This window comes from Meriones unguiculatus, chromosome 6 (assembly GCF_030254825.1).
Source record: "Meriones unguiculatus strain TT.TT164.6M chromosome 6, Bangor_MerUng_6.1, whole genome shotgun sequence".
NCBI lineage: Eukaryota > Metazoa > Chordata > Mammalia > Rodentia > Muridae > Meriones > Meriones unguiculatus.
Genome location: NC_083354.1, coordinates 50,311,941 through 50,337,796, shown reverse-complemented (window position 1 = coordinate 50,337,796; position 25,856 = coordinate 50,311,941). Strand labels below are relative to the sequence as shown.

Here is a 25,856-nt window from a genome sequence, read left to right as displayed (position 1 = left end):
CAAATCTTTGTATGAATAACTCTTCCTCTTATACACTGGTTTCAAATCCCTAAAAAACTTAAGGCCAGAGTTTGGAAGCATCAGATCCTAAGTGGACAAACTGGCCAGAATATATGTAAGGGAAACTCTACCTCCTCACCTTAGCACCTCTAAGACTTGAATCAAGGCCACCACTACACAACCATAGCAGCTCTTAACGTTTAGTTCATGTCAGCCATTCCCCGACTGATTTGTATCAGTTTATTAAATTTCTTTTATTAGTTTTTGCGTCCAACATCAGCTTTTCTTCAACTACATCACTAAGTAAATGCTCAACAAAATGGATTCAAAGAAAGTACTGCTGCTTCTAATTCCTCAGTGAAGTATCATCTCACTTTGTTCTTATGTTCTCATTTTTTCAAAACCAATTTCTCCCTCGTGGACTTCCCCCAATTCCCATGACACCAAGAAGACCATTTATTTGTTTCCCAAGACTGTAAGGTTTCTAGAGCTTAAAGGTACTTTCCAGGATCATCTTGTCTTGCCCAACTGTCTTTTGTAACCAAACAGGAAATTAAAAAAAAAAAAAGGGTCTAGTTATATACCAGACTATATGGCTCGTACACAATTTATCTGAGAGAAGAACTTAATTATTATAAATGCAAATATAAACTTTTATTTTGTACTTCATCTGTTCATCCATCTACATGAGATAAATTAAGATTTATAACTGTTTTTATCTAAGAAGATAAACACTATAATTTTTGTTTTCAAAGCATCTTGGCTACCAAACAAAACACATACTCTTGTTTTCTCTATTTTTCAACTCTATATAATTGGGTGAATGAATAACCTATCTCTACTCTGACAACATGCCTAGAAAAACAAACATGAGTGTAACAAGAATCGAGGAAAGAAATACTTTATTTACAAAACTAAAATCTTAGCCCTTGGACCACAGATGCAGTTAGGATTAACTATTAAATTCCTAAGACCCAGTACAGAGAACAAGTTTGTCACTTTATTTATAAGCTGATATGCTGAATCACTGTTCAAGAACATATGCTTTATATATAATCCTTTAATACCATTTCTGGTTTATTTATAATTACCACTTACACTGGGCATGGTGGTACATGCCTTTTTGAGAGGCATGGACAGGTGGATCTCTGTGAGTTTAAGGCCAGCAAAGCAAGTTCTAGGACAGCCAGGGACACATAAATAAACTGTCTCAGAAATAAAGTAATTACTACTTATGACCATACCTAGATCTGAAACCTACCTACATTATTAATAAACAAAGACTATCACCTTACTCCCTACCAGATTCTGCAAGTGTTAATATTTCGTACAAAATTTTAAATGATTTATTATACTGTTTGTTCATTAATTTTGGTGTGTGTGTGTGCATGCATGTGTACATGAATATGTTGAAGTCAGAGAACAATTCGTAAGAATCAGGTCTTTCCTTCTACCATGTGGTTCTAGGGATGGAATTTGGGTTGTCAGGTGTGATGGCTAGTGCCAAACAATTTTGCCAGCCCACTGAGCAGATTTTTGTACCGTTTGCATTCGATCCTTCATAAAAATGTGTTCAGCAATTAATGAATAAAGAACTGAGTGAAACCTCTGCTGGTAATGCACTTGCCTCACAAGCACAAGAACCTTGGCTGGATCCCCAGAACCCATATTAAAAACAAAACAAAAAAAAGTTTAAACAAATCACCAAGCATGGTAACTTTATCTTATAACCCTGTGCCGAGGAAGCAGAAAAGTATTGCTGCGGCTTGCTAGCCAGCCAGTGTAGCCCACTGAGTGTGTGCCTAAGCTCCAGACCAACCAGGTAACTTCTCTCCCTGAAAGACCTTCATGTCCTGAGGCTATCCTTTGGCCTCTATACACATGTACTCACAGGCACACAGGTATACACAAACATACATGCATGCACACACACACACACACACACACACACACACACACTTACTTAAAAGAAAATTAACTTTAAAACTGAAACCTCAAAGATTTAAAAAATGTATCTGCTCTCTAAAAAAGTAAATAGGAGTTAAAAGAGATATTCCAGAAGAAATGAGTTAGCCATCAAAGCTAAGGAAACAAAGGAGTCCACATATTACAATGACCACATTCTTTTCCAGCGAAGTGCTTACTCCTTTCTTTTGCCCTTTCTCTTGGAATCTCTCATTAGGTTACTCTTTGTTTCCTTAGGCTTCTTGTATATAAGAGACTTCTAGAATATTTTTTTCTTTCCTTTTGTAGACACTTGGCAAATATTTAAAGAGATCCAATCAAGCACACTATTATCATAAACATGCCTAGAGCAGAGCTAAATTAGTATAGCACTTTACTTATAAGTACTTGTAATTTAAATATTATCTTGACATTATTCCAATGAAGCTTAAGTAAAATCTAGTGAAACAATGGGAAAAAAAACAAACAAAAAAAGCCAAGTTACAACCCTGACTTACAGTTTACAACTGACATTTCACTTCAAATGTCCACTTTAGGTTGTGTTATTAAACTACAAATGTATATTTATACATATAATTTTATATCCAAATCATGTATATCCTCTCCCTATTTATTAAGCACTCAAGTTGAAACACTTTAAAATTGTTTTCCACATCAAACTAATAGCACTGAAAATATTACCAGTCATTTACCTTGTATTACATAAACAGCAAAAAGTACCAGCTTACATAAACCTACTGAGTTCTTTCCATATAGTTTTCCTCTTAATTCATGAAAGGAAACACAAATTCCAATTCAAAATCTGAAACAAAAAAAACTATGGACTTAATAAACAAGAATAACTTACTGAAAAAATCTTTTAAGACGTTTAACCAATCCATTTTGAATAAAAATTCTGTGTTCTCTTTCCAAAGTTTGTTGACACAGCTCCGGAATAATTTCAGTGAGCTTCCTGGTCTGCTCTGTAACACTGAAACTTCCCACACCCAATCCATGTGACCTGGCCCACACCCAAGCAATAGAAAACTTTTCAAAACTGAGGCTTCTCTTTTTCCAATACTGTTTCCCCTTAAATCATAAAACAACCTATAGAACAAGTAACTCATGGTGGCAGCAAAAAGTGAGTTAAAATTCACTCATTTAAAAAAATTATTAAAGCTGCTACATTTCTACTAGTTAAAAATGTACGCACACATTCTTCCTTCCCTACCTCCTCATCCTTAACTCCTAAACAATGTCTCCACTAGCTCAGCTATTGTGAAACATGGGGTGCAGAAATACTGTGAAAGGGGAGTGGTAATCTGATACAAATATTCACATGATTATTTAGATCAAAGACCACTAATTTAATACAGCATTTCCAAACTCTGGGGAATGTGGACAGCCACAACTGTACTAGTATAAGTGCGCTTAGTCTGAAACTAGGCAAAATTGGGAACATAGAATATCACATTAAAAAAGAGTGCTGCGTATTTTTTGTATGCCTTGTCCCAAGTTTCTACCTCTGCAATGTACCAAAAACAAAAGCCTGTGTGAAGCACATTTTGGGCAAATCTTCCCCCCAGCCCCCGCCCATGCTGTAGGGCTGCACCAGGCCTGCAGCTACACCTCTGCCCTGTAACTGAAATGCAGACACGGGAACCTACTTTATCAGACATTTTAGATTTTGCAAATTTATAAATTCAACTTAGAATATGATCTTCTCTAGTCAAAACTGTAGATTCATCGTGACTACAAGTTTGAAAATTAGTCAACAATCAAGACTGTCCTAATAAGATGTGAAGTCATTTTAAACTAAAATTTACATTTAAAAATATAAACATTTACCTATATTGCCAACAATTACTAAAATATCAATTGTGCATTAAAAATTTAAATACTTTATATTCTGGATATTAGCCCTCTGTCAGATATAGGGCTGGTGAAGATCCTTTCCCAGTCTGTAGCTGTCGTTTTGTTCTGATGACAGCGTCCTTTGCTTTACAGAAGCTTTTCAGTTTCATGAGGTCCCATTTATTGATTGTTGCTCTTAGAGCCTGTGCTGCTGGTGTTCTCTTGTGCCAATGAGCTCAAGGTTATTCCCCACTTCTTCTAACAGGTTTGGTGTGTCTGGTTTTATACTGAGGTCTTTGATCCACTTGGACTTAGTTTTGTGCAGGGTGGTAAGTACACATCTATTTGCATTTTTCTACATATAGATATCCAGTTAGACCAGCACCATTGAAGATGCTACCAGAATCTGGAAACAACCCAGATACCCCTCAACTGAGGAATGGATACAGACATTGTGGTACATTTACACAATGTTATATTACTCAGCAATTATAAACAAGGAAATCATGAAATTTGCAGGCAAATGGTGGGAGCTAGAAAAGATCATCCTGAGTGAGGTATCCAGAAGCAGAAAGCCACACATGGTATATACTCATTTATAAGTGGATATTAGACATATAATATAGGATAAACATACTAAAATCTATACACCTAAAGAAGCTAAGCAAGGAGGATCCTGGGTAAGATGTTCAATCCTCATTCAGAAAGGCAAACGGGATGGAAACAGGCAACAAGACAGGAGCCTACCACAGAGGGCCTCTGAAAGACTTTACCTAGCAGGGTATTAAAGCAGATGCAAGACTCATAGCCAAACTTTGAGCAGAGTGCAGGGAATTTTATGAAAGAAATGGGAGATAGAAAGACCTAGAAGGGTCTGGAGCTCCACAAGGAGACCAACAGAACCAAAAAATCTGGGCCCAGGGGTCTTCTCTGATACTGATACTCTAACAAGGACCATTCATGGAGATAACCTAGAACCCCTGCACAGATGTAGCCCATGGCAGCTCAGTCTCCAAATGGGCTCCCTAATAAGGGGAAGAGGGACTGTCTCTGACATGAATCAGTGCCTGGCTCTTTGATCACCTTCCCCTGGGGGAGGGGAAAGCAGCCTTACCAGACCACAGAGGAAGACTATGAAAGACAGTCCTGATGAGACCTGATAGGCTAGGGTAAGATGGAAGGGGAGGAGGACCTCCCCTATCAGTAGACTGGAGAAGGGGTATGGGAGGAGATGAGGGAGGGAAGGAGGACTGGGAGGGGACGAAGGTGAGGGCTACAGCTGAGATACAAAGTGAATAAATTGTAATAAATTAAAAAATTTATTTGAAAAAATTTAATGTCAGTCATGATACATTTAGTCCCAAACTGTCTGCAAGAAAACACCCCTTCCCTTTTTTGAAAAGAAGCAAAGAACTATTAAGCTACAGCACATCTCCTTGAACACCAAAATTAAATTTCTGTCCCTCCCAATTCCTTCCTGTCCATTAAGAAAAGTTAAATTAAGAAAGGGGAGGTCAGTCTTCACCGTACATACTTCCTTCCTTCAGTTTACCCAAGGCCAAGGTGAAGTAAGTTCCCCCTATCTCTGGGTCTAATAAAGGCCAGCAAAAATTAAAACTGAAGATATATAGCAAAAGAAAGGAGATGACAACAAATAGGAAAGCGAATATAAAGCAATGATTCAATGGTGTAAACTCTTTTCAGAGAAAAATAAAATAAAATGATTTGCTTTTTGAATTGAGGTTCACTGCATAATCAAAAAAGTTCAGTAATGTGCCATGTAAAATAAATTACCATTATGCCAAGGAACCAATTCCGCATCTCACACTCTTTTCCCTGTCTCAATTAGAGGCAAATATTTGTAAATCAAACTCCATTAGGTATTTACAACTCCAGGAGCTGTTGACAGAAGGTCAAAGTTAGTCTGCTCATTAACACCATTTGGATGAGGGCCTAGAAACTGCTAACACAATCTCATCAGTTTCTTTTAAATTTTTATTTTTTATAATTTATTCATTTTATATCCCGATTGTGGCTCTCTTCCTCATCTCCTCCGAGTTCCACCCTTCCTCCCTCTTCCCCCATATCCCCTTCCCCTAGTCCACTAAAACAGGGAATCCTCCTACCCTGCCATCTGACCCTAGCTTATCAAGTCTCATCAGGACTGCCTGGATCCTCTTCTGTGTCCTGGCAAGGCCTTATCGCCAGGGGGAAGTGATCAAAGAGCAGGCAACCGAGTTTATGACAGAGACAGCCCCTGCTCCCATTACTCAAGAACCCACACGGAGACTGAGCTGCCTACGGGCTACATCTGAACAGGGAGTCCTCATTAGCTTCTTAAACAGCTGTTAGGAACTCAACTTACATAGTCTAGCTAAACCAACAGTTCTGGTCTTTTCAGGTCAACTCTCCATACTGCCATAAGGATTAAGTTCAAAGAACCAAGCTCCAGAATCCACTTAAGATGATGGTGTTTTTCCTTCAACACGGAACAACTTACCTAAGGTGTCCTTCAGGTTTTTAACAATAGATGCTTTCCGAGCACTGTTTTTTCTTTCCACATAGTTAGAAGGGACAAAACCTGTTTTATTCATGGAATTTCGAACTCGCCACCAGGATTTAGAGTCATCCAGAAGCCATAATCTCTCATTCTTCTTGATATCCAGCTCTTGCTCTTGCTGGGCCGCATAATCAAATTTAGCTACCACCACCACTTCTTCAGCCATCTTTCAGCAGCTTTGGTACTGTAACACACAGAAAATGTTGCTGAAGTAGTAACTGTCTCCATGCTTTTCCAAAAAGATATGCTTAAACATTTAAGAGGCCAGGCATTATGAATCATACCTGTAATCCCAATACTCAACAGGCAGAGGCAAGAGGACTTCCCTAAGTTTGAGGCCAGCCTTGATTACACACCAAGTTTGAAGCCAGACTAAGCTACAGAGTAAGACCCTTACTTACAAAACCAATACACAAAACAGAGGAGATGAGCTGGGTGGGACTGTGTACAGCTCAGCAGCAGAGTGCATGCCTAGTTTCCGCACAGCCCCGAGTTCAGTTTCTAATACTATCAAGAGAAAAAAGTGACACATGAAAACTATATGCCAGGCAAATACTAATTTTTAAAGAAGTTTCTATTTAGTGTTATATAAACTAACTTTACATTTAAAACCGCAATTAGCAACAAAATTCACTACACAAATGATTGGAAGTCCTTCTTAATGTAAATAAAATGAAGCTTGTAAATATTAAATAATACAGATGCTTTCTGAACATTTTTTCCTTCCCATATAGTTAGAAAGTACAAAATTAAAATGTATTAGTACAACTACAGGAGAAAGTAACAAATTATTATAAAGGATAACTTTTAACACTTATCTCAATAATAAATCAAAGAGACAAAAGCATTATCGAGGTTACAGAATAACTGACATTTCATCAGTAAGTGTGACATAATGTACATAAAGTGTTAATCCTAAATAAAAGAAGATAAATGGAACATATAAAAATTATCAATACAGGGCGAAAGAGTTAGCCTGTAATTTCAGCATTTAAGGCTAACCTAGGCTCTGTGTCTCAAAAGTCTCACATCTTTTGTGTTGCTCTTTGATTAAGAACTCAGTATACTGATACATGTGTGTGAAAAAAAAATGAAATAAGGGCAGAAGCTATGACTCAGTGGTTAAAAGTACTTCCTGATTTGCCAGAGGACCCAGATTGGTTTCAGTACAACCCTTCTCTTCCTCCTCACACACATACAATAAAGAAACTTAAAAAAGAAAATGGAATAATGAAGCCTATTACTTTCTAATCTAAAAAATATTTAAAACTTTCATGTATGAGTCTTAATACATATGTATGAATAATAACACAAACAACTTTATAAATAAATCCTAAAGTAATGAAATTATATGAAAAATAACAAAATATAATTGAATTAGTTATTAAGAAATCTTTCCACGTCAATACCAAATTCTACTGAAGTCAAGAAGAAATTATATTTGCTCACGTTATTTTATTTACTTTTGTTTTTTCAGTACAGGGCTTCCCTGCATAGTCTTAGCTGTCCTGGAACTCACACTGCCCAGCTTATATACATTATTTTAAGAGAAAAAAAATACAAGCAAACTCACTCCTGAAATTTAGTTTAGACTCAACCTCTCTGCTTTCTTGAGAGATTATTTAATTAAAGCAGATATGGCTCATGAAGCAAGCAAATAAAGTCAGCCTTTTGTTTTGGGTACTGATTAGCAAATCTATTTTCTCAACAATGAAGCAAGTATTCTAGTGTCTTTAGCTTTAATAAAGACTTCACCATGCTTTGTAAGAGAATCACGAAAGTCAACCACAATAGTACGCAAAAAAAAACAAACAACAAACAACAACAACACAACAACGTACATAAGAAACACTGATGAGCTACGGATGTCGTGGATCAGTGGCAGCATGCTTGCCCAGCATGCAAAAGGCCCCAAGGGCTCAATAACCATCCTGAGAAAAACAAAGATGAGCAGAGAAACTAGGGGGAGGAAAAAAAACAAACAAACTACTATTATATTATTGCAACTTGTCTGTCCTAAATTACTTCAATACAAAACTAATTACTGTCATATGATGCAAAATTAAGTTACAATAAAGGCTGAGGAGATGGCTAAATGGTAATGTGCCTGCTATGCAAACAAGAGGATTTTAGTTTGATACCCCAGAACCTATTAAAGGCATTTAGCAGCACACAACTGCAAGCCCAGTTTTGAGCAGAGGTAAGTCCCAGGATGTAGCCCTGTACTTGCTGCCAGCCCATCTAGCTGAATCAGAGAACTCTAGGTTCAGTAAAAAAACAAAAACAAGAACAAAAAACTTTTCTCAAAATTAAGCTAGCGCGCTATTAATAAAAACACCTGGTTGTCAACCTCTGCCATACAAACACAGAGACAGAGACAGACAAAAATTACAATGAGCAACCAGCTTTCTCAAACACTGGAAAACTAGAAGCAAGAGATATTTTTCAAAGATACCTAAAGAGCTGTGATTCCTCCCTTATGGCCCTGCCACCTCACAACTAATCTATACAAACAATGAAATTTACTTTGATACTTGACAATTGTTTTGAAATTTTTTTTCTAGAAAAGCACATATGTAAAATTAGTAATGAATATTTTGAAAAGATGATCATATACTGACAAACTGTATGAATGCCCCAGAATTTAATGTCTCCTTTGAGGAGAGTACTCGGATTACCTTTCTATTAGAACCTATTGTTATTTTTAGAAATGCAACTTGGGAGACTAACTTTAGCTTCAAATAACTGGATTAACCAAAGCCCCACACTGGGTATCAGAATAACACGTTGAACTTTTAAGGCCAATTAAGTAAAATGAAAAGGGCCTTCAGAAAAAAGGTAAATGGCTCTTGAGAAACAATAAGAAATTGTATTGGGATTTCCCCCCATAGGCAAACCTGATATAAGATGGGAACAACTGTCACCATTTTATTAGCTGGAGGATGAAACTGACAGAAAGACAGTTGCTTGGGAAACAGCCAGAACTGATTAAACAAACAAACAAACAAACAAAAAACACTGCAAATGCAACCCTCTGAACTTACAGGTCTTTGAGTTAATAATGGAGAGATTGTTCACTGTCTCGGGTAATTTAGGTCATCCACTGTTATTTTCAATTAGAGGGTTACACTACAGGTAAAGTTATTACAATGTACTTAAAAATGCTGAAGTAATTTAGGATAATATAATACTGGAACAGAAATATACAAACCAATATAATAAACATACAGTCATATACAGTTTAGAAGTCTTTTTTCCCAATGCACAACTGAATTCTACTTTAGGCTTTTAAAAAGTAGATAATTTCTAACCCTGGCAATGGACAGAGACACCTTGGTGGTGGTGTTCTTCTATCAGTCAGGGACAGAGCAGATGGCAGCACTTTGTTTATTCTAGCTTGATGCCTGGCTTGGTGGCTAAAGCTGTTTTATGCTTTGGGCTCATAAAAATCAAAACAAATCAAATCAAATCCAGGCAGCACAGCATGTGAGGAGGAAAAGAGACCTGTCGACTGCCATGCCAACCACAAACCTGCCTTCCAGCACATAGCATAGGTGGGCCATAGACACCTGCTTGCCACGATGCCATGCAGAATGGGTGGAGGATGTTGCCCAGGGGCCTGCCAGCCACGTGGCCACCCTGCAGTGGGAGCCACCACAATGTGAGAGTATGTGGTGGTCAGATGGAGAGAAAGAGAATGGAGCAGCTTGAGTATTATGAAGAGAGATGGAACTGAAGACTCAAGGGTGGAGACAAGTAGCCTGTAATGAGTGGCCAGCCCCGCCACCTGGGGCTATCTATGGCGATGTCCCAGTCCAAGCTACCACTGAGAGCCATACTGAGTCCCATGTTTAAACCTAGAGTCTGAGGGTGGTAGAGTTGGCCCAGCCCCTTAGAGGTTGTAGCACTTGAAAAGAGTGGGCCCAGAGCGTGGAGCTGGCTGTGGAGGTCAAGGTGCAGGTGAGCCAGGCCCCAGTGGCATGAGAGCAGGAGAGCTGAACCTGCCTCCTGCAGATGGTGGAACTGGGTGGGCTGGCGGGAGCAGTGTTGGAGCACTCATCCTAGTGGTGCAGAGAAGGGAGAGCCAGCAGTAGAGCTCATCTACCACCCAAGCCCAGATCCAGGGCTCTGAGTTGGCCCACTCCAAAATACAGATCTGTGAATGGTTGACACAAGAAAAGGCCAGTCCTGCTGTCCCAAAGCTGTAGGGTAGCTCATCCCAATGGTGTCAATGAAGCCAGAAACCTCGAATCAATAACTTAAGGAAATGAACATTTGCAAGTGAATGTATGTGGACAGAGGGGTATATTGTGGCACATACTGTGACATACTATAGCTTCCCTGATGACATGTTTTCTATGCCTTATTTTTGTTATTTGCTTTGTTTTATTTTGTAGGGGAGGTTGAAAGGGTGGATATGAAGGACAGGAAGATGAGTGGAACCAGGATACATGATATGAAACTCACAAAGAATCAATAACAAGTTTTTTAAAAAGCAGAATACTTCATATTACTGGTGACCTAAACATTAAAGTGATTTCTGTTTATATTCCTATTCCTTCTCCCCCCAAATATTTAAAGGTTTCACACAGAACAACTAATTCAAAAGCAAGTGATTTTTAGTGACTTTCTTTGATAAATCTAAAGCAATCACTTTAGTTTTCACAAAATAAAGTTCTTTAGCACTATTTGTTTATATAATAAATAAAGTTTAACAATACATATTCTTGGGAGAAACTTTCTTTCAGTAGGCAGATTTAATTCGTGGGAACAGAACTGTCCCCGAGGTATCAGTTTATATGCTTCATTTACAGAAATGGAAGAGCTTAACAAGGCAAGTCAGTTAAGTAACTTTTATTATATGAAAGCATTCAAACATATACGGATTTTGTATGAGGAGTAGTGCTACAAATCATGTTAGAATACGTTAGTTAATGAAATAACTGGCATTAGATTAACTGTCCTTTGGGGAAATAGTCCCAGATTTCTAAACAGACGGAACTTTTTTCTAGGGAGTTGTCCTTTTGCTAAGTACAAGTGAAATTCCTGAATATTGTGTCAGTAGAATATGGGAGAAAGTTGGACATTTAAAACAGCAAATTAAAGAAGCCGATTTGCAGAGAGAATGGAACCCCTCTTCCCACCACTTAAGAAGCATGTAGAATAGGTACATGCATACAAATTGTTCAGCCTGCCAAACACTAGCACCACTCAAGAGTCTATTCTCCAGACTCCTAGTTACTTCCAAGAAGTTACTTCCAAGAAGTGATTTCTTAATAACCTGTCTCTGTTTCTTCAACCATCTAAATGTGCTGGCCAAATTCCTTTTTCTGCAACTCAAGAATCTGAAAACATCAGCGGATGCCCTAGAGATTCTAATATCCACCAATAATAAGCGGGAAGCATTAAGGACGTAGCACAATGGTAGAATACTTGTCTTTGAAAATCCCTGGGACCAATCTTTAGTTAAAAAACAAAACAAAACAAAACAAAACAGAAAAACACCACCACCACCAAAAAAAACAACAACAACAAAAAAAAAAAACCCTGAAAAGTGAGCTACTAACAGCTTTTATTCTCCATAATCAATCAAAGAAGGGCACACAGGCTATAGAGAAAAGTTTCAGATAATAATTACTTTACCCAAGTTTTACCCAAGTCAACACCACAGGAAGTAATTCATGGTCTTGTCTACAGCAAAATCCAAGAAGGAAATCTGTATCTCCAACCCTCCAGAGGCTATTGTGAGACACTGAAATCTAACCTAACATTTACTTATCAGGCAGGCAGGCAAAGACCTAAACAACATGTTCAACCAAGAGGAAACAATAAATCAGCATTTAGAATCCTCTGCCCCCAAGTACCAGAATACACATGCTTTAACATGTGCCAGGGAACAGACAGAAAGATAACCAGCCATAGCCTTAGCCACAACAAAACTCAACAAATCTGAATGGACTGAATCACAGAGTGAATAGACAACAGAATCAAACTAGAAATCAGTAGCAAAAAGTGTGTGGCCAAGTATATTGTGTTTTAAGGGGTCAAAGAGACTTACTCTATATAATATGAAACTACTAAAAGATAATAATAGACCCTTAAGTGTTAGAGGCTAGTAGAAGGTAATTATGTCAGATGTGTAGCCCTTGGAGAGATTGCTGTAGACAGTTCTAATGTGTTCTTAATGAGCGCCCATGAAGTCTTCTAAAGCAAGTAGCCCTGGTACATATATCCTCTTGCTTTCACAGCTTACCTTGTGTTCCTCTGGTACACACTTCTACCATATGTCATGTAATTATAGCCAATGGGAATCCTAAGTTTAAAAAAAAATTGGAGCTGCATAAATCTAGAATTTTTTTAGCTTTTAAAACTAAGAGTTAAATAAGCATCTGTAAACCACCTAAGCTTTAAGCATTTATTTCTAGTAAAAACACCACCAAACTAACACATACATGTAACAGGAAGGTCTCCTCCAATCATGAAGAACAGAAATAATAAAATTCTGAATAAGCCACACGTCAAAGAAAAAATCTTTAAGAGACCAGATGTCATAATGAAATTAGGTAGATCTACATAGCAAGTTCTAGACTAGGCAGTGCTAAACAGCAAGATCTGGTGAAAAAAACTGTGTATATAGGGGAGAGAGGGCACAAAGCATCCACTGAAGAATATGTAGAGATGGCATCAGTACACAAAAAGATATTCATTAGCTATTAAAGTCACATTAAGATGTCACTACATAACCATACCTAATAGAATGGCTATTTAAGAGACTAATACTGCCAAATGCACACAAATATGACAAAACTGGATCATTAATACGCAGCTGATAAAAATGTAACTGTTACAGATCTAACAGAAGACTGGTTCTAGTAAAGCTAAACATGTAACCACCATATACTTTAAGATTGTCATCCTGGGTGTTTCTACATAACAAACAAGGCATGTTCAAAACTTCATACCAAGATATTATACAATATTCAAAAAGAGCCATACAGATGTCCTTTAACAGATGTCTGACTTTAAAAACTGTGGTAGCCAACATGTCTTTTAATCCTAGCACTCAGGAGGCAGAGGCCGGCCTAGTCTACAAAGCTAGTTCTAGGACAGCCAGGGCTACACAGAGAAACCCTGTCTCAAAAAAGACAAACAAACAAACTGTGGTAAATCCATACCAAAATGAGCAAGATTGATATACAAACCCTGGATAAATTTCTAAGAGAATTACAATAAGTGAAAAAAAAATACCAATAATAATTATTACTTTCTCCGTAACTCTATTTACATAAAATCCCTGGAATGATATGTTACAGAACTAGACCTAGTGACTAGATAGTAATTACCAAAGATCAAGAGAGAATGGAAAGAGGGCCTGGAGAGATGGCTCAACAGTTAAGAGCACTGGTTGCTCTTCCAGAGGACCCAGGGAATACTCAGCACCAACATGGCAGTTCACCACTGTCTGTAACTTCAGCTCCAGAGAATCTGACACCCTTACGCAGATACACATACATGCAAGTAACACCTATGAACATAAAATTAAAAATAATTTTAAAAAGAGAGAATGGGAACAAAAGAATTGTAAGTATGTTGGCTTTGTTAGTCAGCTTTCTCTTACCACTAAAAGTAAAACAAATAAACAAACAAAAGTCCTGAGATAACTTAAGAACTCAAACATCTTTGGCTCACCGGTTTGAAGGTATGACTGGCTAGCATTGGTGCTATAGCCAACTAGGCCTATGGAGTACAGATACACAAAAGCATGTCAGGAACACATGAAGGAACAGAGGCCCTTTATGGCTAAGAAGGAAAAGAGAAAAGAAGCCTCTGAGAGGGTATAATCTCCTGTCCATCCTCAAAATGACTCAAAGACCTCTCCCTAGGCCCCACCTCTTAAAGGCCTTACCAAGGGCTAGGAAGCAAAACTAACACATTTTGAGGGACTTAGAAACCATAGCAGCTACAGAACAGCAACATGACAGATATTTTTAAAAAGAAATACACTGTATGTTGACTATGTAACATTAATATTCTAGTTGTGATAATGTCCTTGTAATTTTGCCAGATGTTACCACTGGCAAATTCAATAAATTCTAAGATTTCTTATATTACAAGTAGACTTGTAAGTATTTCAAAATAAAGTTCAAACATAAAATGAAAAATCTAACATGTTAAGAAGTGTATTACTGCTGTAACTAGTTAACACATTTACTAACTTTAAAAACAAACTTACTATCTTGCAGTTTTCGTTGAGTGTCAGAAACTTAAAGCCATCTGGTAGATCCTGTAACACTAAGCAGCATTTTCAAATGTACACACATACCAAGCCAGTAAAATTTAAAAAAATCAATGACCCTGAAATGGAATTACTTTTCCTTTGGTGGTCACAGTGGTACTAGAACCCAGGGTCTCCCACATGCAAAGTACATTTTGCCATGAACTACAACAGTGTGTTTTTAAGAGCTTTTGAGACAGGGTTTCTCTCAGTGAAGCTGCCCTGGTTGGCTTTAAACCTACAAATTCTCCTTGGCTAGTATATTTTATGCCTCCTGGGTAACAATTCTTTTTCTTCACTCTTCCATGTTCTTTACTGACAGAATTAGATTCATCTTTGCTATTGTACATCCTCCAACATGAATTTGGCCTACAGTCCCAACATGTGGGAGACAGAGGCAGGAAGATCACCATAATATGTAAGTTCCAGGCTAGCCAAGATCACATAGGAGGAGCCCTGACTCTAACTAACTGGAAAAAGAGAGCCAACTCCACAGAGTTGCCCTCTGACTTCCACACTTGTGCCATGGCATATGTGCATCGGGATGCAAACTGCCCTCCAGAGACTGCATAGGCCAATAATTCCCAGAACTCTAATCAATGAAGTTTTATAACAATTAGGGGTTATATTTGTACATAATTTTTTAAAGCAGAGTAGGGTAATAGTTTGTGTAAGAGGAATTTATTTAAGTTATAAACAGTCACTACTTTAAAAAGCTTTCTATTACAATATGGCCAACCATTGACATCTTAACTTGGCATTGATCACAACTAATTTTGCTCTATTCATCCTCATTTCAAAATGAGGGCTGGAGGGATGACTCAGCAGTTAAGAGCACGTATTCCTGCAGAGGATGTGGGTTTGATTCCCAGCACCCACACAGAGGGTCACAACTATCTGTAACTCTAGTCCAGGAAGATCCTACTCCTTCTAGACTCCAAAGGCACCAAGCAAATACATGGTACAAAGACATACCTGCAGGGAAAACACCCGAAAACTATTTAAAAAACTTTTTTTCCCAGAAAAAAAACCAACGTAGTAATGTTTATATATAAAATTCTTAAAAATACATAAAATATTTCTGAAGTTATGATCACTTAAATATGTGTTCTTAACTGGTAAATAAGGATTCTTACAATAATGTGTTCAATGACTTTCCAATTCTATGATCTATGTCTAAGGAATTTTAAAGATGTTGTCACTATAAAAAGAACAAAGAAATACAGCTTAATTCCTAAAATGGAATTCTACAAATTCTGTATGATTAAAATCTCAAACAATTAAATTCTAAGGAAGAATTAACTTGAAACTTTAAAGACTGTCCCTAACATATCTATTTGTTTCTTGTAATTTTAAGTGTAAAATTATATGCTTTCCTTGAAATGGTAATTCACTGGTTTACATAAAAAAGGACTCCAAACAAATTCTATTAAATGTAACTGACTGACAGAAGGAAGCTTATTTTACAGATTACTCAATATTAGCTTGTAACTACAGCCTATATTTGTTGAGATTTGTTCTGAGACAGGGTCTCTGTAAGTAGCTCCTGCTTTGTAGGACGAGGCTTCCCAAGCGCTGTTCTAAGATACTAGTTATTGCTTTAGTAGTGGCTTCTCATTAAACCTAGCTTGAGATTTCTAAACCTCTTCTATCTATCAAATTTAGCTAAAATTGTTTTTTTACACAGACTAAAGTCTGTATCACCCCCCCAACACACAATATGAATTGGATTGTCCACAAAGACGTGTCTATCTCACTGAAAAGAATCAACGCATAAGACAACTGACAAGAGGGAAATAAAGTCAAAATAAAAATGAAGTCATTTTTTTTTTCCAACACTCCCAAGAGAAAACAAACTAGGAAAATTCATGTGAAAAGGGTTCCTAAGCATGTACTTATATTTCCCCACTAGGTGGAGCTATTGGCCACCTTCCAATGTTGGTGCCTTCCTGTGTTCTGCTAATGGAATTCCTTTCCAGGACATCAGAATGCTCCTTTTTAATTACATGTTTCCAAGTGTCCTTAATGGAATCTATGCACAAACAGAGCAATAAACAGATAACTAGATAACACAATGCTCTCAACACCTCAAGCTTGAGGTGGGGCCATGGGGGGGGGGTGGCCTGAGGGGGGAAGGAGGACAGTAGGGGCCTAGCTTTGGCCCTGTTCTCATAGAAATGGAATAGTAGGGAAAGAGAAAGATAGCTCAAAACAGGAAGTGCCTGCCTCACGCAAGCATAAGGACCTGAATTCAAACCACAGAACCCATGTAAAAAGAAAGGCTGGAAATGGAATGGCAGTGCACTTATACTCTCAGCTCTGGGGAGGCGGAGACAAGACAGATCCCTCGGGCAACCAGCCTCGTGCAATCAGTGTGTTCCACATTGGTTAAAAAAAAAAATGTTGTCACAAAGTCCTCAGGACAGCTCCTGAGGAATGATACACACACAGTCTTGTACATGTATGTACACACACACACACCTTGGAGCCCAACAACAGGGCAGGTAAACACTGTAAAGCAAATGACTCAAACTAGCCCCCCTTAAAAAACAGAGACCATCTGAGCAACTGCATAGCTTTACCTGGCTGATGCTGAGATATCAAATGGCCTAAGAGCATGAGCAACAGGACCACAGGCAAGGCCTAGAGGGCCTGGATTGCTACAACGGAACCCCCAATCCTTGCCTCTGTTTCTTTTTCCCCACTTAACACTGGGACTGCTGGAAGCATTCTGAGGAGATATTTTTGTTCCATTACACCTCAGGTTCTTTCCAAAATGACCATGCTTGTCTGACTAGCTTTTAACTTTTCAAAAGCTCATTCACACCAAAAAGGGCTTTACTATATGTAAATAAACTAAATACAGAACATTTACTGGGATGACTTATACATAGAAGCAGCCTCCCCATATATAGTCCTGTATTATTATTCAATATATACTCAGTAAATTTTATAAACCTTCCAAATGTTCACATTTTATGTGAACATCCATCAAATTTGGAGACAAAATAATATCCATAGTAAAAAAGAAACTGTCATCCTACTATAAAAATGGTTTTGGCTTTATAGATCCTAGATACCTACCAATGTAAATAAATGAGTACACAGACTAAATCTGTACCTATTTCACCTATTCTACAAATTAATTAGGAACAACTAATATTAATTTTACAAATTAGGCACTTGTGATATCAGATGCCCTTAATCCCAGTAATTAGCATACAGAAGCGGACAGATCTCTCAGTTCAAGATCAACTTGATCTATGTAGAAAGTTCCAGGACATACAGGGCTACACAGTGAGACCCTGTCTCAAAAGAAATAAGGGGGGGTGTCAAATCATCTAACTAGGAAACTCCAAGAAAGGGAACTATTCTATTGTTACTTAAAAATCCTACCTATAAATGTGACTTACAAATTTTACAGCATTACTCCAGAGACATCTTGTTGGTATAATGTTCTTTTGAAATGTATACACCTTACCCTTGTTCATTCAAATGCGGATTTCTCCCCCCAACCACTCTCTGGTTTCAATCCAGATACTGCATTGTGATACTTACTCTAAGCATCCTGTCTCAACTGTGTGTAAACAGGCCAAAATAAAACTAGCCACAATGTTGTGCAGAGGGAGGAGCCAGAGGGCAGGAAATGAGTGGGAGAAGGGGCGAGAGGAAGAGAGCGGCAGGAGCAGAGCTGGAGGAGAGCTCTTGGAACCACGTGGAGATGGACTGGACATAATATTTCACAAAAAGCAAGTATAATGTGGGAAATCTAAATATTAGGAAACTATGAGGGCTTGGAGGTTTAGGATGGAGTAAATATTGCCCAGCATTGTGTTCTAGGTTAACTAAAGAAATTCCAGTGTCTGTGTGGTGATTTGGGTATACAGCTGTTTAGGATTAACAGCAAGCGTTACCAGAAGATAAATCAATAGTAAATATTAATCACCACCTACAACAACATCTCCATTTGCCTTTCTTAGAAACTTCCTGTTGTATCCTATCTAACCCTGTTAGAGTAGGACCAAGGCAATGATCTGGACTAATCGACTCCATTCAGTCACCCTCCCTCTAAACTCACGCTTCTTTTATTTTTAACAGGACTCAAATGGATTTACATTAACTCCATTCTCACTGCATATGAGGAACAAAGACACTTAATGAAGCTTCCTTTTACATAAAGTCTTCCTGTTCCCAGTCTCACCCTCTTCTAGTTGGAAGCATTCAACTGTCATTTTCAGAAAACGGTAGCTGGATATCTGAATTCTTCCTTTAAATGTTGTGGCCTTGTGAGTTAAACTGAAAGAAAATTTCAAATGACTTTGCCTTGTGTTACAATGAACTTACTATTCTTGTGGTCCTCAAACTCTACAAGAACAAGAACTCTTTTAACACTAGAGAAACTGAAGTAAAGAGAAGATTCTGGGAAGGTGTTAGAAGAGGAAATCACAACAATGTCTCCAAACCTAGACAACAATAGCACTAGCATAATCTGGTTTGGTCTGATCTATTCAGGGACTCCTAAACAGAGACCACTATGAGACAAGTTCAGTGTAAAGTTATGAAATAAGGTGCTGCAAATCTAAGTCAATTTCAGCTCATTCTGCTCAACACCTCAACAGTCATGCATGTATTTTACAGCTTGTGAGAACTAATGTGAAAAATAAAAATTTTGTCCTCTAAATACTAGGAAATCTGTGCTATGATAACTGATTAAGGCTACTCATTACCAACATACAAAAGCAGGCTACCAATGTTTTGTTTCTCCCTAGAGTAAACCCTTCTCAGATTGAAAGAGATTTAAAGAATTACTGCCTTTTCCTTCTCCCTCCATTTTTCTCTTTTTCTGGGAATCAATAATAGATCAAGACATTAAAAAGAAAACACATAAACTGAGGTGCTTAAAAAAAGGCAATGTGAATGTTCAGAAAAAGATGGAAGCTCAGAAAAGGTATAAACAGACTTTACATGGGGTAGAGAAAACAGTGACAATCAAAGAAAGAAATAACCCTAAGAAAAGGAGCGCTACTTCCAAGAATTACCACAATAGATTGAATGTACAGTTTTCCACATCAACAAAGTGTAAGAGAACTGTGGAGACAGGTAAGTTAGTGAAAGCTCTTGTTATGAGCATGAATACCTGAGCTTGGTCCCTGAAACCTGTTTTTTAAAAAGTTGCACATGACAGCATGTGCTTACGACTCAGTGACCAGAAAGGCTAGGCTAATCTGCAAAACAAGGTAGATGACACTTGATGAATGACACCTAGAGCTTATCATGATGGTACCCACCTTTAACCCTTGCACTGGGAAAACAGAGGCAGGAAGGGCCCTTTGGTTTGAAGTCAATCTGGTCTATGAAAGGACGACATAAGACGAGAGACCCTGTCTCAAAAAAAAAAAAAAAAAAGATACCCATGGTTGAATTCCAACTTCAGCACTCATGCTACACAAAAGAAAACATAAACACATAAAATACACAAAGATAAGAGAGAGAGAGAGAGTTTGCCAACAGAAACATGGATCTCAACTACATAATGCTTTTAAAACAGCCTCAAAAACACCCTAAAAACTAAAGGCACAGAATAATTCAATATAAAGAGAAAATAAAACTAAGAGAAATCATGGAGCTGAAAAATTCATTATAATATAACTGGATTAAAGTTGGACATCAATTTATAATTTCAAATTTTGTGAACCAATGACATAAAAATAAGCATGTGAAAACACTATTTTCACTGATGCTCGTTTTGCTACAGATGACTGACTCTGTTATGCTAACCTACTAGAAAGTATTTTCCTGTTCATAAGACATGCATTCATTCAAGTGTCTGTATCATATAGCCTGTAGCAGTTGGATGTGCACACACAGACAAAAAAAATCCCATTGTTTAGTTGCTGTCATTTGCTTTCAAGTATGGGATGGTACTCTAAAGTCTATTTATATTTAGTTCACAGCAGAACTGACTCAGATGTTCATACTTACACAATACTGGTTAAAAACGTTGCCAGTATTGGCACAATCTGCCCTTATAATTTGTTGAATACATCGCTGATCAAAGCATCCATTTCACTAAACAAGTCATCAGGCAGTTACCAGAAATCCTGCCTGGCTGCAAGCTTTTGGTGCCATTCAGCTGGAGCTCAGGAGCAAGGTAACATGAAGCAATCACTACTGCTAGGGCTTACCCAGGCCTGTGTAGACACCTCTATACCCCTACACATATCTCAGGTCCACTTCAGGCCCACACCTAACAGATGTTGGGTCAGCCTCCATCAGAAGCTAGCCGTATATGTGGCTATGGTTTCAGAAGAGCAATTCAGGTACCAATGTTCCTATTCACCACTATTAGCCTAGCCAAACCTCCCCTGGCAGCCACCAGCTTATAAATGCTAAATGGCTCAGCACCTACAACTTCCTGGCAAGAAAGGTATAGCAACAAAGAACCACACATCCTTAACTTAGTTAAGTCAGCAAACGTCTAAGGTGAATGAACAAGCAAGCAAGAAAGGAATCAGACGTTAGCTTTCGATAATTACCCTTCAGATACAATGTTCTAGTTACAAGATGAAGACTGAATGCCGGGAAGATGGTTCATTTAGTAAGATGATGCTGCACAAAACATGAGCACCTGTGTTCAGATCCCCAGCACCATATAAAAAACAGGAACAGCAATGGGGATTTATCATCTCAGTTCTGAGGTCGTGAATACAGAAGCTATCTTTCTGGCTTGTTGACCAGCCAGCCAGTCTAGCTAATCAGTGAGTTTCAAGTTCAGTAAGAAACCTCATTTCAATAAATAAATAAATACATGGAAGATAATAATAAAGCAGAGTATCGAGTGGAAATCTCTGGCCTCTTCATGCACAGCATGCATGAGCATAAAAAAATAGAATAGTTTATGTCCTTAAGTGAATGCATGGAACAATAGTCCCCCAACACATACCGTGGACAATGATATTTTAAAGTAATACAAACTCCCATGTTTGTCACTAAGATTTGTGACTTGGACTCAGTAAAAGTCATATCTAATATAGAAATATTTTAAAAATTTCTCTAGCTGCTAAAAAAATTTAAACATATTTCACACTGTAGGATAGCAGGTCTCCTTTACTTTTTTATCTTGGTATGAAAAGTCCCTACTTCCTCCTCCAGGCCCCTGGAGGGCTTGAGTCTTAAACAAAACAAACAAACAAATTTTAAAAACTCACTAAGCATATTACCCAATTTTTAAAAAGCAGTTATATTTCTCTAAATATACACAAATCTCCAACAAACATATGAAATAATAATCAACAAAACTAGTCATTAGAGAAAGACAAATCAAAAATATCACCTCACATTTAATAGGATGTAGTGAAATTGGAACTCTGGTACACTACTGATAGCAACATAAAATTAATTATAACAGTAGCTATAAAACTGTATGACAGTTCCCCAAAATAGATAATAATAGAACCACCATACAATCCAGCAAAAGACCAAGTCACAAAAAGATAGTAACTCTACTATTCCACTTGTGAAGCTGAACAAATAAATTTATTGAAAGAAAAAGCAGACCAGCAAGTGGTTACCCTAGGGAGTAGCAGAGAGAGTGGAATTTTTTTTTTAATGGGTAAATAGTCTTCATACTAAGATGAAAACTTACTGGAGCTTGACTATCCTACAACACAACTACACTTAATACTACTAAACTATATACTTGAAAATGGTTAAGTAAGACTGAAGCAGAGAATCCTGAGTTCCAGACCAGCCCTGGCTAATGAAACCCCAGCTCAAAAAAAGAAAAAGGAGGGAAAAACTCAAGATTGTAAAACTTTTATATTAAAAAGGAAACCCCCCCCCAACAACAGGAGGCCAGCAATCCAAGTGAAGAAATCAATGATGATAGCTTGCAGTGGACTTGTATACCAATGCAAATACAAAATAAAAGAATTCACTGGCTGAAAATGCAGCCAATCAGAAGTGTTTGCCTAGAATGCATTAATTCTGGGTTTGATCCCAAGCACTACCATAAAACCACAGCTGGGTACTAAATTTAAGGCCAACCTGGACTACAAGACTCTAACTAAACAAGTAATTTAGACAAAAAAGGCCAGCAAAATGACTCAGCAGGGAAAGGCAATTGGCATGCAAGCCTGAAGACCTTAGTTCAATAAATACCCCAGAACTATGTAAAGATAGAATAAAATCTACTCCACAAAGTTGTCCTCTGACTTCTACATATCAACTGTGGCATACTGGCCTACACAAACACATCATTTACACATGTATGCGCGCACACACACACACACACACACACACAGTAATAATATCTTTTTAAAGAATTCAAGATGCATTTGGAGATATAAAATGCATGGACTAGAATAAGGAAAAGAAAGGTGTCAGGTATGGCATGTTGATTTCCAGACAAAAACACCATTTTTTACGAGTGTAATGGCATGCACCTTTAATTCCAGCACCCTGTGGAGGTAGAGGTAAGCAGATCTCTACAAAATTCAAGATCAGATTTGTCTACATATCAAGTTCCAGGCCAGCCCATGGTAAAGGAAGGAATTACATTTCGTAAAATGAGGAAGATTAAGGAAACAGTTTGTTCTAATTACCTTAAGTTGAAAATATCTGTAAAACATCCAAACAGCAACACTGAGGACATTACTCAGGGTATGGCAAACTGTATCTTTAAAAGATGGCCGTGACACTGTCCCCATCCTAAAGTACTTACTTAATGATTTAGACACCACTAGTAGCATGTCCTACTAATGTTGTTGTAGCATGGCTACAACAAAAGGAAGTATCCTTTTAATGTCCAAGTTGTCAATAATTTAACAACCTCTGCTGGGTACCATACAAAATCTTATTCTTCAACTAAGTGAATTCTTCAACATTTTACTGATAATTTCTTTTTCTCAGTTTTAAGGATGTTAAATAACAGATTATTTGGACATTGACTTTCTAGGCTGACATTTTCTCTTTTATCACCTGTTTCCTATTTCTTTTGTGAAACGTCACTACTAACCTTCATCCTTTTATTGCTTTGTCCTTGTTACCTATTATCTTTTTGTTTTGTTTTTGTTTGGAGACAGGGTTTCTCTGTATAGCCTTGGCTGTCCTGGTGAACCCACTGTGTAGAACAGGCTGGTCTCAAACCCACAGCAATACACCTGCCTCTGCCTCCCTAAGCACTGGGATTAAAGGCATGCATCACCATGCCCCACTGTTATGTCGTAACAACTCTTCTTGTTGTTATTTTGACTAATTTAAATTCTCTTTTTGTATTTGCTTTGCTTTCTTATTTGTAAAGCTTGCCACAAAAATCTAATAATCATTGTCTGTATGCTCAAATTTAAAAGGAAGGCATTAGTTTCTCCCTTTGAATTAATAACAGAAGCATCTTCTCCTGTCTCCAGGCAGGACCTTACTGTATAGTCCTAAATGGTCTTGAACTCAGCATCTTTCTGCTTCCAGATGCTAGGATTACTGTGGCATACATAAACACATCCTAGAATGCATTCTCTCAATTACAACTTAGATGCCAAAGTACAGGAGCAAAAGAGGTCTCAAAAAGGGTTAAATATTGAGTACTTTTACTTAATCAGATTTCCCCCCCAGGACATCTGGCCTTCAATTATATTTAATACCTATCTTCTCTCCCAAAGATACATTTTAAACCATTTGTAGATGATAAATTTTAAGTCCTGCTGAGGCATTAAAGCAGGTGTCTCTCATCTGTACCAGCTGTCAAGAATATCTAAACTCAAGCTATTTTTTGGAATAGCTTTATAGATATATAATTCATATATATCACAAAACTTACCTATTAAATTCACAATGGCTGAAGAAATGGCTTGGTGGTTAGAAGCACTTTTTATTTTATTTTTTTTACTTATAAACACTTGCTGTATAATCCTGAACATCCCAGCACCCATATAATAAACTGAGCAACTCACACATGCCTATAATCAACTCTGACTTGTTTGCTTCCAGCCTAGATGAGAAAAAACAAACCCTAGGTTCAGGGAGAGACCCTGCCTCAAAAGGAATAGAAGACAGTTATGAAATACCCAATACCCTCTTCTGGCCTTCATGCACATGCATAGAGACATGTAAATAAACAACACATATTTTAAACAAATAAAAATAAAGTGTATGATTTTTAGAAATCATACACTTAGTTACACATAGTTAGAAAGCATACACACAGTTAGAAAGCTTTGGCACCATCACATTTCTGTTGGAAGCTTCACACAAACAGAATAATATATTACAAGTGGTTTTTTAAAAAATAGTTTTCAAGGTCCATCTAAGTTAAAACACATGTCAAACATGTGTTTTTTACTTTTTTAATTTTTATTTTAATTTATTTTTATATGTATGTTTTTGCCTGTTTATATGTCACTCCTATGCTTAAAGCCTGTGAAGGCCAGTAGAGGATGCTGAATCCTTGGAACTAGGGCTATAGTTTTGAGACACCATTTAGGTGCTGGAAACTAAACCCGGAAGGCTCCTTTCAAAGTGTACTTAACCTTGAACCATCTCTCCAGCAATGTGACTAGGTCCTTTTCACAGTACAATGTTCCTAAAGTTCAACAACGTTAGAACACAAAACAATATTTCATTCCTTTTTAATGTTGAATCATATGCCATAGTGTGCATATACATTTCACAAATGAGGTGATGAGCATCTGAGATGATTCTATATTTTGGTATTATAATTTCAGCTACTTTGTGAGGGGAGGAGTGAAATTTATTTCAAAACCTTGGAAAAAGCATGGTATCACATGCCTTTAATCCCAGCAGTTGGGAGGAGAGGCAGGCATTTTCTCTGAATTCGAGGCCAGCCTCGTCTACAAAGAAAGTCTAGCCAACCAGGACTATGCAGGGAAACCCTATCTCAAAAAAATAAAACACCCTGGATAACTTTCTTTTAATCAGTCAATCAGAACTCATGTAAATATCTTCTATTCAATCCTCAAAAAGGTACAAGAAAGTATAGTAAAATCAATACTTCCATTACAGGAAATATGTAAAATGCTATATAAAAATTTTAAAGTGGCATTTGTTTTCTAAGATACAGTTTACTATTTACAACCAGGGTCCACTAGTCTAGGTGCAATAAAAAAGGAAGCAAACCCTTCTATCTGGTATTGGGCAACCTTGCAATAAAAATCAGCCCGTAATACTGCTCTGTCCTTTGAGATAACACATTCTCTTAAACAAACAAAC

The 25,856-nt window shown here is 37.5% G+C and overlaps 1 protein-coding gene and 1 non-coding gene across 5 annotated transcripts in view; one reads left to right on the top strand and one right to left on the bottom strand.

The window, feature by feature from the left end:
* The window catches only part of Nck1 (NCK adaptor protein 1), a 46,996-nt gene that overhangs the window by 6,342 nt on the left and 14,798 nt on the right, over positions 1-25,856 (bottom strand). For 2 of the 4 annotated variants that reach the window (XM_021647994.2, XM_021647995.2), the window contains exon 2: positions 6,299-6,542. In XM_021647994.2, the coding sequence (XP_021503669.1) occupies positions 6,299-6,524 (226 nt within the window). In that variant the 5' untranslated portion in view covers positions 6,525-6,542. Of the gene's footprint in view, positions 1-2,812; positions 2,944-6,298; positions 6,543-19,921; positions 20,015-25,856 lie in introns of those variants that run through there. The other 2 variants (XM_060385441.1, XM_021647996.2) reach the window with 2 other exon arrangements.
* On the top strand, positions 9,666-9,804 carry LOC132654959 (small nucleolar RNA SNORA48). The gene has a single exon (XR_009592560.1). It is a non-coding gene; the product is annotated as a small nucleolar RNA SNORA48 (small nucleolar RNA).